General features: G+C 30.2%; 3 protein-coding genes across 7 annotated transcripts in view; 2 read left to right on the top strand and 1 right to left on the bottom strand.

The window, feature by feature from the left end:
• The first annotated feature begins 641 nt into the window (after nt 1-641).
• Nf-YA (nuclear factor Y-box A) lies at nt 642-5,062 on the top strand. Of its 5 annotated transcripts, none has more exons than XM_011499914.1 (7): nt 642-760; nt 2,591-2,898; nt 3,094-3,227; nt 3,785-3,958; nt 4,045-4,136; nt 4,255-4,393; nt 4,756-5,062. In XM_011499914.1, exons 2-7 carry the CDS (start codon nt 2,604-2,606, stop codon nt 4,819-4,821), a joined length of 900 nt encoding a protein of 299 aa, XP_011498216.1. In that variant the 5' UTR covers nt 642-760; nt 2,591-2,603; the 3' UTR covers nt 4,822-5,062. The 5 variants fall into 5 exon arrangements, with proteins under 5 accessions (XP_011498216.1, XP_011498217.1, XP_011498215.1 ...); XM_011499915.1 differs by lacking the exon at nt 642-760 and adding an exon at nt 1,565-1,643; XM_011499913.1 differs by lacking the exon at nt 642-760 and adding an exon at nt 1,573-1,875.
• Nucleotides 5,063-6,014: 952 nt separating this feature from the next.
• On the bottom strand, nt 6,015-10,596 carry LOC105362686 (uncharacterized). The gene is made up of 5 exons (XM_011500171.1): nt 10,572-10,596; nt 9,773-9,889; nt 9,256-9,327; nt 6,548-6,746; nt 6,015-6,221 (listed from the first exon to the last, which is right to left on the bottom strand). Exons 1-5 carry the CDS (start codon nt 10,594-10,596, stop codon nt 6,029-6,031), a joined length of 606 nt encoding a protein of 201 aa, XP_011498473.1. The 3' UTR covers nt 6,015-6,028.
• A 1,215-nt stretch (nt 10,597-11,811) lies between these two features.
• LOC105362685 (mitochondrial ribosomal protein S9) overlaps nt 11,812-12,832 on the top strand; it is a 32,083-nt gene continuing 31,062 nt past the window's right edge. Inside the window, exons 1-3 of the mRNA XM_011500169.1 lie at nt 11,812-12,057; nt 12,349-12,472; nt 12,700-12,803. Coding sequence (XP_011498471.1) covers nt 11,962-12,057; nt 12,349-12,472; nt 12,700-12,803 — 324 coding nt within the window. The 5' untranslated portion in view covers nt 11,812-11,961. The remainder of the gene's footprint in view (nt 12,058-12,348; nt 12,473-12,699; nt 12,804-12,832) is intronic.

The following is a 12,832-nucleotide window of genomic DNA, read 5'->3' as shown; positions in this document are numbered from 1 at the left end:
GGGGGGGGGGGGGGGGGGGGGGGGGGGGGGGCTAATAAATAATAATAAATAAAAGGAAAGAAAGGAATAGTAATATTATAAATAATCATTGGATGTGCAATTACGGACAAAGTGACATTTAATTTGTCAGAGTTTGTCCAGACGTTGTTGCATGGATTGTAAGCGCGAGGGACCGATCGCAAATGTAAAGTGCCGCGAAGGTTTTACATTAGCATGGGCTGGTTGGGGAAGCCGCCGTCACTCCCCGGCATTAAGGAGTCAAGCGTCCTAGGACACGGAGGATGAACCAGCCACCCCCGTCGTACAGGAGCCCCAACTCTCTTCGTACAAGAGCCAAGTAAGCGGTAACAGTAAGCGCAGTAAGAATAATCGAGGACGGTAATAACGGACGGGGGCAGCCCTGCCGTCGGGTCGTCGGACTCCAGGGGCGTATCCCGACGGCGGCGGCGTCGGCGTCGGCGGCGGCGCTCGATCGGCTCAATCCGCTTCGAACGTCGCGGGCTTTCGAGCCTCGAGCCGAACGCGTCAATGAGCGCCGCTGCGCAGCGAGATTGGCCGCGGCGCGCTTCCGCTGGTGGGGCATCGACCCGTCGGCGGCCGCTCGGTGCTCGTCTCCTCGGCGCCGGCGGCTCGCGCTAGTTCCCCCCCTACCGGCGCCACCAATGCACGGCTAGCTACGGGGCTCCGGCTGCGCCCGACCATTGGTCCTCGATTGTGCCGACCAATCATTGGGAAAGTGTGCCCGACGAAAATATCCAATGTAAGTCGACAAATTATCAAAGAGCGCGGCAAGAGCGAGCGGCCGCCGAAGCCCCGGACGGGCCATCCTCGATCGCGAGCTTCGTTGCGGGGACGCGGCGCCTCGGTCCGGGCGCACCGGAGACGCGCGTCTACGGCTTAAGCTGACGCGCCATGTTATTCGCTTTGACTCCGCTTTGTAACAGCGACGCTTTTACGAAGTCGGCAGGGCCCCGTCGAGAGGAGCCTCGTCATCGCGATCACGATGCAACGAGGCGCGTGCGTGTGTTCGGGTCGCATCGGGACGGCGACTGCTCACCACCAGGTGCGAGCTGGACGCGGAGCCACGGAGGAGAGTTTCGTGATCGTGCGCGCCCACCGGAACAAAGAGCGGGCCCTGAAAGAGAGCGAGAGAGAGAGAGAGAGAGAGAGAGAGAGAGAGAGAGAGAGAGAGAGAGAGAGAGAGAGAGAGAGAGAGCGAGCGAGCGAGAGAGAACGTTGGAGAATGAAAATGAGCGAACGAACGAGTGAGTGAGTGAGTGAGCGAGCGGCGGACGACGATGAGGAAGACAAGGAGGTGGTGAGGAGGAAGACAAGGAGGTGGTGAGGAGGAAGACGCGGAGGACGAGGAGGGGGAGGAGGAGGAGGTGGAGGAGAAGGAGGAGGAGAAGGAGGAGGAGAAGGAGGAGGAGAAGGAGGAGGAGGAAGGGAACGGCGCATGGGGACTTGTCGACGTAGACGCGCTTCTGCTGCCGCAACCGCCACCGCCACCGCCACTGCCACCGCTCCGTCGTCGCCGCCGCCGCCGCCGCCACCGCCACCGCCACCGCCACCACCGTCACTGCTGCTGCTGATGTTATTCTGGCATACGCTTGGAATTCCTTCTGCTCGGGCGCGTGTACGCGGTCAGGATCTTTTTGAACCTATTTGCGAAATTCTTAACATCGCCATCGGCTCGCGCCTTATGCGCCTTATCATTACGAGGTTATGAGTCCTGATTTATCGTCCAACCGAGTCTTTTGCACTGACACTTGCAACCGACGTACATACATAAGTGCATGTGCCCTCCCGTATCCACGCCTGATTTCCATAGATATACGTCATACGCAATATATGTGCGAGCGCGATACTCTATGCGTGAGTACCTACGTACGTATATTAGTTGCTTATATTACAGGCAGCAGATAGCAAACTTGTAAATTGCTTCCAGTTATAATGTCATTTACCGTTTCGCTTGTGCAATTACATGTTAATACGTGTCCCCAGCAGTGTGCCTTATGCAGCACTGCTCCTTGGCACGATACAAGTCTGGCAACGCACATGTATATGATTTTAAAAATTCTATTACAGAAATAATCGTGAATTGGCCAAAAAGTCATGTTTAATGTGGAAGACAGTTTTTCAAATCATTGCATTCGATAATGCGATGAGATGTTTTTCTGGTTGATATGTTTTTAAGACTGCTGCGTGATTGATTGTTTGTTGGCAAATTAAATTGTTCATCGAAAGTTAATTTAGTATACGTAGATTATGAGATATTAGAGAAGTTAAAACGCCCAATGTGTGCTTAAGTAAAAGTTCCGTTTGCTTTATTGTATTATTTTGTTATATTTGAGCGACTATTTTCTAAATTGTGCTACTTACACAATGGGAATTATGGCAAGATTTTATATCGATAATAATGGATTTATTGTATTTTAGAGCTTGAAACGATGTTAGTGATTAGGTTAAAAAGTTTGTATGTCTGCTTAGTAGGCACGAGGGAGAAAAAGATTTATCTTCGACTCTCGATGTAATATGTTGGCCCGCGTTCCATCGCTTGTCCAATAATATAGAAAATCGTTCGTTTTAGTATTTAAATCGCAATGGATCAACTGGGAGAAGGTCAAACGGTGATGGTTGGCGGAGCTGGTGGAACGGTACAAGTTGTACAAATGGGCCAAGGTGGCCAAGCTATGATGCTGCCACAAGCGATTCAGGTAGCTGCACCCAATGGCCAAATTCAAGTAGTTCCAGTCTCGAGTTTGGCTGGAGCTGGACAGCAAATAGTCATTCAACAACCGCAAACGCCACAAATTATTCAAACGCCGGATGGTCAAACGTATATCTACCAACCTGTACAGCTAGAAGGTCAAGTCCAGCAACAGGCTCAACCTACCGGTAAATGCACATGTCTCCTTGACCTTTTCGCACATTTGTATTCGAGAAATTATCGACTACCTGCATTATTTCTTACCAAAGACTACTTGATATCTAAAAACGAGAGACCTCAAATAGTTAATAAATGATTGCAGAAATATACATGTCATAGGTCTCTTTCCAATATTGTCACGTATGTTTGTTCTTTAATTTCAGTTATAAATATCAATGGAAATTTAATGCAAATAGCCAGTCCAACTACGCAGACAACCACCACAGCTGCCTCAACTCCGGTACAGCAGATTTCAACTCCAACCGCCGCTGCGACACAGGCAGGAAACATTGTCATGGTGATTATAATAAAAAGTCTCTTTCACTTACACAGTCCGTGTATAAATATTATACAGACTTGTAGTGAGTATAGAGCAACAGTGCATGCGCTGTAAATACTTTGATGCATTAGTCAACGTTAATTTAAAGTGTCAAGTTAGCAATGTGTTACAATTCATATGTTTCGATCAATCAAAAAATCAATTACTTAAAATAAATATCGACGCGTCACCGATATTGTTTTTGCCAATAGAATATATAAATATTTAACTGAAATATATTGTAAAATTGAACGGCGATTTCAATTACACCTATTTATTCGATTAATTTTTCATCCATCTTTAGTGCTAATAGTGGATTGTGTTTAAGGATAAAGAAATTTAATCAATCGAAATAGCCAAATAACTTGCCACTTCTTATATGTTTAGTAATTTTCATTGTACAGAATTTCAATAATTTGCTTAATTTCCTTAAATTACTCCGAATTGTTATTATCAGTTAATTTTATTCCTAAATAATTATCAACTATTTCAAAACTCTTGAATAATTAACGTTTAATTATCTTATTATTGTGCAGATGGTACCGGGTAACAGTGGTCAACCGCAATTCCAACGTGTGGCTCTTCCAAATGCTGAATTTTTGGAAGAAGAGCCACTTTACGTTAACGCCAAGCAATACAGACGCATTTTGAAGCGCCGACAAGCAAGAGCAAAACTTGAAGCCGAAGGAAAAATTCCTAAAGAGAGACCTGTAAGTACAGTACCATAATAATTACTACCATAGAGTTGCGTATAAACATTGAAGAATCCAAAGCTTATATTTATAACGAATTTTAGAAATACCTTCACGAATCGCGACATAGACATGCGATGAATCGAATTCGAGGAGAAGGAGGACGTTTTCACTCTGGTCAAGTTAAAAAAAGAAGGTGAATTGAAGCTACTGTTTAGAATCTAGAATAGGCTTAATTTTCATCTTTTTAGTGCTAAAAACTGTCCCGATATCTTTTATTGTCTGCGTTTGTGAATATGTAGTAACTTTTACAGTAGAGTAAACAACAATGCAATGATGACTCAGCACATTGTAACTTCAACTAGTAACACTATTCGGACTATAACAATACCAGCGTCTAGTGCAGGAATACAGCACAATACAGATAACATGACGCCCACTATTATCATTGAAGTAATAATAATATTATTTTTAACGAAGTAAAAGCATTAAGTAATTTATTAATTAACACGAAACTTTATTCTTAATTTATTACTTAGTATGTCAAGTTATACGTATTATTAATATATAACTTTATGAAACGCAAATAACAATGAAAGTAGTAACTGACATACTAATTGATATTTTAAGGTTATGTTTAATGAAATCAATTCAAGAAAAATCAATAAATTCTATTTTAAATATTTTTTTTATTTTTAAGTTAAGTCTTTATTTTTGGTGCTTTTACTTTTTTTTTCCTTTTTTTTTTTTTTTTTTTGTTGCAAATTATATTAATAGTTGAAGGAGATTTAATCATGATAAATATTTGTTTGCAGAATGGAACTGGTAGAGATATCTTACCAGACATGATTAGTGATGGAACGTTAGTGGATATAAAATAAGATAGATTAATTAAATACATACATTATTAAGAACATACGCGTGATTTTATGTTTCCGAAGAAATGTATAATTTATCGGAAAATTCAGGAAAATAATAGTTTTCTATACCATCAGCAATATAACGTAAAGTGCAGACGATGTATATACTTATTATTTTGATGCATATCGTTTTACGTTTCGATGATTGTCGATGGTACTAGCTCCGAATAGAAAATTTCATTAAATACAATAATAAACAAATAACTCGTAAATTAATTGTTTTCAATTATATATATATATATATTTTTTTTTTTTTTTTTTATATTAGGGAAGTTTGTTTATAAAAATTATAGCATAATGTAATCCTGTTTTATAAATCCCATAATTCAATGAGAAAAATGAAGTTATGCTATAAATTTAAAAAAAAAAAAAAAAAAAAAACATTGACCCGAATAAGTATCTATTTATTCATTTTCTTATAAAAATGGGATTTTTAAATAAGGAGTTGTGCATTTCAAAGAATTTGAAATGATCATATTGTGCAACGAAAAAATTCAGTTTCGAATTATGAGACTGATACATAATATAATTTATTAACATCACCAGTGCTGGGTAATTCATTCTTTACTTCTACTTTAATCTATTATTTTTTGGCTTCCATTGTAAAAAATGTAAATGAGGAGCTATTTTCATAAATTAAGCATATACAATAATGATTGCAAGTACAATTAACAATAATTTTAAGTACCAATTGATTTAAACATTGAGCTGTTACTACTATCACTAAGTGGTTTAAGTAACAAGTTTTTGTACTGATTTAGATAAAGATATTAATGCTGTAGAAAAAATCTGAGTACAAGAAGAGTCAAATTTTATTAAATTTGTCCTTTACTCTTATTGTAATAAGACTTTAAATTAGTTATTTTTTTGAAAAACAAGATTTCTTTTATATTGTATACAATATTTAATGTGACTCTTCTTGCTACTTTTGTAAATAGGTGTTTGCATGTTGGATGATTAAATGATTGTTTTGTAAGAATGAGTGAATAATACTTGGAAAAATATTCTTAAGAAAATGAGATATAAGTAAAGATAATATAATGCATATAGTAAAATTCTTTTGTAATGATTCTCTAGTAAATGACTAACTAGATGACTTGATAATTGTATATTAAAAAAAAAGAACCAGTTGAAATTTTTATTTTGCATTATTGATTGTTTATTTTCATTAAATTATTTTTGACAGTATATGATTATTGGAAGAATTCATTAAAATATCTGAACAAATTGATTTTGCGCTACTTGGTCTTTCATTGTATTTCTTGGATGTTTTGATAGGTCGTGGTGGACCATAAAATTGTTCTTTCATTATTTTATGACCAAGTTTACTAATAGTTTCATGATACTCAGAATTTTCAGTTCTTAATTCAATACAAAATAAATATAATTAATTCAATTAACGACTAAATTACAGTTATTATATAATATTCATAGATTTAGAATATTTTTTAAATAAAATTTTCGATCGACATAAATTTAAAGAAGATTTTTTGCCCATTAAATTAGTTTTCCTAATCTAAAATCATAATAATATATTATCGATTTGAAAATCAAATGGATGTAATTTTAATAAATTATTTTTATTTGATATCATATGGTGATAAATTTATTAAATTGCCTAAAAAAACATAATTAAAGAAAAAACAAAAATGTCACTGACTAAAATCCAAAATGTAATTCAGCTAACCTGACTTGAAGTATTTTTCTTTCATTTTCATTATACTGCAAATTATTATAAGGTCTTATAGGTATAGATTTTTGAATTCTAGAGTTGAAAAATTTCCTTGGATCTTTAAAATTTTTCTTTTGAGTAGTCTCCGCTATTATATGATTATCTGGTAAAGTAATGTTTATAGACTGTATCTCATTCGCTGAATCGTGTCCATCTATTAATTAAAAAAGTCTTGTTACGAAGAAATAATTTTATATAATTATATATTTAAATGAAAATGTGATTAGATATTGATATTGATAGACTGAGCCCAGAGTGCGGATTATGAATTTTATACCAACGAAGGTTAAATTCAAACTCTTTCAAGTATAAAATGAAAAATAAATTTTTCGTAATTAATCATTCTTTCTTATAAATGATAATGTTTATACTGTTAATGTGTTTAAATTTTATATTTAAAAACAAATTTACGTATAAAATTTACCGAATTTTATAAACACATAAATACAGTATTGATTTTATCAATTTGTATCCTAAAAATTAGTATCTAATGCAACAAGTATATTTTTATTAATGAAAATGTGAATAAATTCCTTCATAATATACCTCCAGCATTTATTAGCCTTAAAGCGACCATATTTTACAAAATGTACAGTAGTACTATTTACAAAAAAGAAATTACAAAAAAAAAAAAAAAAAAAAAAAAAAAAAAATAAAAAATAAATAAAATATTTATGCTTGGAAGAGTTAATGCATAAATGTTACAAAATTTATTCAATTATGAATAGATATCGTTTAATATAATATAGTAGTGCAGTTCTTGCTTGAATCCTTCGAAAAATGATTTTGGTACTCGGTTGCGAAGAACTTATTTTGTTCCCTCTCGACGAGAGCCTCATCCGGAGGATCTTCTGGTAAGGACTTTTTCAAATACGAACGCTCGCTTCGCACCTATGTACGATGTATAACGCAGACGATATAATAAAAGTATTTTGTTAATAAAATATGTTTATAAAAATTAATATTATTTTTTAATTAAACCGAATTTATATTTCAGTACATATCAATTATTTTTTTGTCGATAAAGTATGTGTAAAACTATTCGTCGAACAAACTTGTAACTGACGTGCTCTTAATTGCACATTCCAAGTCCACTTATTTCAACATAATCGATGGATTTTAGGATCTTAATGAAGTGGATAATTTTTTTATTTATATACATATATTACCTTCATTAATGTACGTACAATAATTTTGACATCCACTTAAGGTATGTGCTTTAATTAGTAAAGCTAAACAAATATATTTATGCTTAATAAATAAAATATTTATTTTATTATAAAAAATTATGTATTTATTGTGGACGAAGAATTGTTACTGCTGCATGGATTCGTCGTATTAAGGTTGAAGATATGTCGATGTCGTTAATTTTCAACTTTATGAGAACGATATTTATAAAATTAATTTTATAATTGAAAATTCCTTACGTTTTTCCTTTACTTTTCAATCATGTTCATTTATTCATTTTAACAAAAGGATCATTATTACTCATTCTAAATTATCACTAACGGCATTTTGTTCTTTCTATGATAACAATAATTTTTATAAATTGATTTTACAAAGTAATTTACACGACAAACGTATATACGATGTGAAATAAATTATTATAGAATAAATAATGGTTTATCTAAAAGAATAAAATTTTTTAATACTTTTCTAAGTAACTTTTATAATAATTCGCTATCGTATTAGACAATTTTATCTGCATTTAATTAAAAACATTAAAATATGAAAAACAAAAACAATGCGATACATCAATATGGTTATTTGTAATAAGTAAAAGTACGCTCAATATTCATTAAAGTAATTAAATCTTACAAACGTGTCATTATTTCGTACGCTTTTAAATTTTCAATCGATACAGATCGCTTGTTTTGGCATTTGGTTAATAAATAATTGCAAATGTAATTTTGAAAAGAATTCATTTTATAATCTTACTTTATTTAAAAAATAAATTGCAGTTTCTGTACGCAAACGTGGTGGTAAACATTTATTTTTTGTTGTTGTATTAAGGTAATCTTTAAACGGATCTAATAGACAATTTGATTCAGTGGGAACAAATAATTTAGCTTTGAAAGAATTTTTAATTTTTTTTGGATAATACTCTTTTGTATAAACACTATTTAAATTATAAGTATCGTCTTCTACTTCAAATATCATTTTTTAAATTATTTTATGAAAATTTATTCACGACCAATTATTTTTTGTTAAGGAAAGTTAAATGCAGGTTATTTAAAATTTAAATTGACAATCACTATGTTGCCATAATATCATTGAAATGTATAAAGAGTATTTTTTATTTTATAAACAAAATTTATTATATAAAAAGTTAACTTATTGCATGAAATTTATTTGCACAATAGAAATAATGCGTATTTATTTAGTAATTATTTTTTATTTAACAATTTTTTTCTTCTTAAAGTTATTTCAAAATCAAATTTATTAACAATAATAAATATTATCTATGAGTGTTACGTATGATACTGTGATTTATTATTCATTCGGGCTAATACTGGAAAATTTAATACATTTTTTGTAATTGAAATTCACCATTCAAATACCTTTTAGTCTGCTATTACTGTATTACACTTAGGTTTCACAGATATTTTTTCTGCGTTTTTTAAGATGTGGTTTTTGAGTATTTTTCATTATAATATTACTACCAGTGCGTCCATAAGTGTCTTGATAACTGGATAATTGTCTTTGCGACAAGGCAGGATTTATATAACCGTATACTGAAATGAGTATATAAATTATAGTTACATAATCATAAAAAAAATTATAATAAGCATCTTAATATTTCCTATTATAATAAAGTAAAGTATAATAAAATTATTGCAGAATAATAAATGTAGAATTTTTTTCATAAGATATGTGAAATAATAAAATAGAAAATATAATTTGATAAATAAATAGAATTATAATCTGAAATATGCAATAATAATTATATATATATATATATATTTATCCTTAATAATTTCATGCATATAAACAATATTCATATTATTTATAATATTTACTCTGTATGTATGTTACACACGCGCGCGCGCGCGCGCACACATATGTATTTATTTTTCTAAAAACTTTAAAAATGTTAAATAAAATCTGTTAATAATTTTATAATATAAATATAATTGGGTTGTATATAATAAACATTGAGAAGAAATGAAATAATCTTACGTCTTGTTGATGTATACAGTACTCTAGTATACTTTTCCGAAAGTGGTTTATAATATAAATTTGTCAAATAATTTTCTAATTCATTTTCAAAATCTGTCGTTTGTATCTGTTCTTTATCTTTTTGATTAATTTTTTTGTCGAAAAATAATTGATAAGTAGTTTGATAACTTTTTAAAATATTGTTCTTGATTAATTCTTTAGAGTTTATCTCTACATCAATTTTTGATTCTAGCGGAGTTTCCCAATCCAGTATCGGAACGTATCTGAATTATTTATAGAAAATATTTTCTTAAATATAACTATGATTTTGCATAAATTTATTCTTATTTTATAGTACTCAATTTGATTTCGTATATGTATTATATATACACATTTGTTTTATCAGTATTACATTTTAGTTATATTGGATTAAGCAAGAAGGTTGATAAAACTTTAGTTTCTGGTAATAAACTATATGAAGTTATATTAATATGATTATAAAAATAATTGAACAAAAAAAGGAAACTAATTATATCATGCAGAAAAAAAAAGATAATAAATATAAATAATTAAAATATATAATTTATATAAGAATCGTTTTAATATTAATATATACGTATTATATATATATATATATATATATATATATATAAATTCTTATTTCTTCCAATTTGATTAAAAACACGATTAATTATTAAAAATTACATTTTCTTTCAGAAATGCTTTAGAGTAGTCAATAATGTTATGTATGTATTTCTCCAATTGGTCAAATCCAATTGAGTAAAAAAATTAGAATACTCTCTGGAGTGTTAAATTCAACCATATAAAATCTGCTGCATATGCATGATCTCTTCGGTAATATCAAAAGTAGGCGACTGATGTTAAATATTTTTAACATTATGTACACATAATGCAATTTATAATTCGCAAACCGATACATTTAGGTTTACTCAAATATTATACGAATTCATTTTTTTTTAAAAAAAAAAAAAAAAAAAAAAAAAAAAAAAGATTTCCCATTGAAAAAATGTTACTTATAGTTGCTTATGTGTACGACATTCGGTAATTAATAATGAAATTTCTATTAAATATCGACGGTTCATTAATCTTAATACACCTATAACGTATATTTTAAAAGTATAAATTTAAGTTTTAATAGGTATTTGAAAATATATAATACGATGAATAATAAATTCTTTTCTCATTATTGTCAATTGCATTCAATTATACAAATGAACAATAATATATAATACAGATTTACTTCGCTCTTATAAATATGCATTTAAATTAAATGCTATGTGAATAAGGATAATTTTCTTGATTGTTATATTATATGCATAATAAATCAAGTTAGATACAAAATACAATTTATTCGATTAATATATTTTTATTTATATGTCGGCTTAAATATTTATATATAATTGTAATTAACTTGCTAAGTAAATGCTGAAATTGTACAAAATGATTATATTATTCGATTTTAAGTGCTTTAGACAAGCTTTAGACATGATTTATTTTCCCTAAATTACTAATTTTTGTATGAATAAATTCTGTACTTAAATAATAGTGAAAAATTTTCCATTATATATTTAATAATGTTAATTCATAACAAACTAATTACCATGGTATATTATCTTTTATATTGGTGTGTTATTAGATAATATATTAAGAATTTTTATTTATTAATTGCTTATGTCATCGATCGTTTTTTAAATATTAATTTACTTTGTATAATTTAGTATTAACGATTTATATATATATATATATATATATATATATATATATATATATATAAATCGTTAATACTAAATTATACAAAGTAAATTAATATTTAAAAAACGATCGATGACATAAGCAATTAATAAATAGGATAATTTGGTTTCTACATTTTACATAAATACATTTATCATTTTTTATTATTATTACTTACTGCTGTAGTTTTTCAATTTTTTTAATTGTAAATTCATGTTGAAACTCCGAAGGAAACGCATTCAAATGTTCATTCATTTTATTTTTGTAAATCTATAAATGAAATAATTTAACTGCAATTTGCATATGTGCATAGGGCAATATTTTGCCTCTCCTAATCTTTTGAAACTTGCAGCATTGATCATAACCTCAATGTAAATAGATAAATGCATGATTTTTCCGGAATCGCTTACCAGTTTTATACCGAATAGGCCTTAAGTGATAATAACAAATGTTTTAAGATGGTCGTTCTAGTTTTTTCACAGTTAATAGCTTTTAAACATGTCAAGCCGGGAGGTTGTACATATAATTTACTGATGAGAATTAACAACAACTTGGTGAGATATAAGATGAAAGTTTTTTTTTTGAAAACAATTGGAACGTTTATTATTTGTACATAACCTTTTTTGAATAAAAATATAACTGATGTATTTGTATAGTGTTAATTTAAAATAAAATAATATGTTTTTATATTCAAATTGTTTAAATTCATAATTGAAGTAAATATGACTTTTATCGACCCTTCCACTTACAGTTGAAAAAAGATGATGCTTATATGTTAACAAATAATTATTAAATAATTATTAAATAATTGATTTATGTTAATTAATTTTTTATATAAATTACAGAATAATGGTTGTTTATATTCGACAGAAGTTAGTAAAAAAATAGATGCAAATGATTTAGACGCAAATGAAAATACTAAAATGAGTAAAGCTATGAAGGCTTATTTAGAACGAGCTAAAGCATACGGTATATATTTCTTTAATTATTTAATACGATAATAAGATATTAATTATAAATTAATGTTACAAAAGAGCGATTAAATATTAAGAAATAGAAATTAAATTTTAATCGAAAAGTTAAAACATTTATTTATATAAATGACATAATTGATATTGGAATATTGTAGATAATGATGATAATTAATTTGTATTATTTAATTTAGTTGACGCTACAAAATATATTTTTTTTTTTAGATGATTTCATTAAGACAGAAGAAAATAATTATAATCTTGGAAAGTTGCATTTATCAAATATGATGGGAGTAAAATCAACAAATTTTACACAAATTGATGTCGATGTAAATAAATTATTTTTTATATTAAACAT

This window comes from Ceratosolen solmsi, unplaced genomic scaffold (genome assembly GCF_000503995.2).
Source record: "Ceratosolen solmsi marchali unplaced genomic scaffold, CerSol_1.0 scaffold41, whole genome shotgun sequence".
Lineage (NCBI taxonomy): Eukaryota > Metazoa > Arthropoda > Insecta > Hymenoptera > Agaonidae > Ceratosolen > Ceratosolen solmsi.
This window is presented reverse-complemented; position numbering and strand designations above follow the sequence as displayed.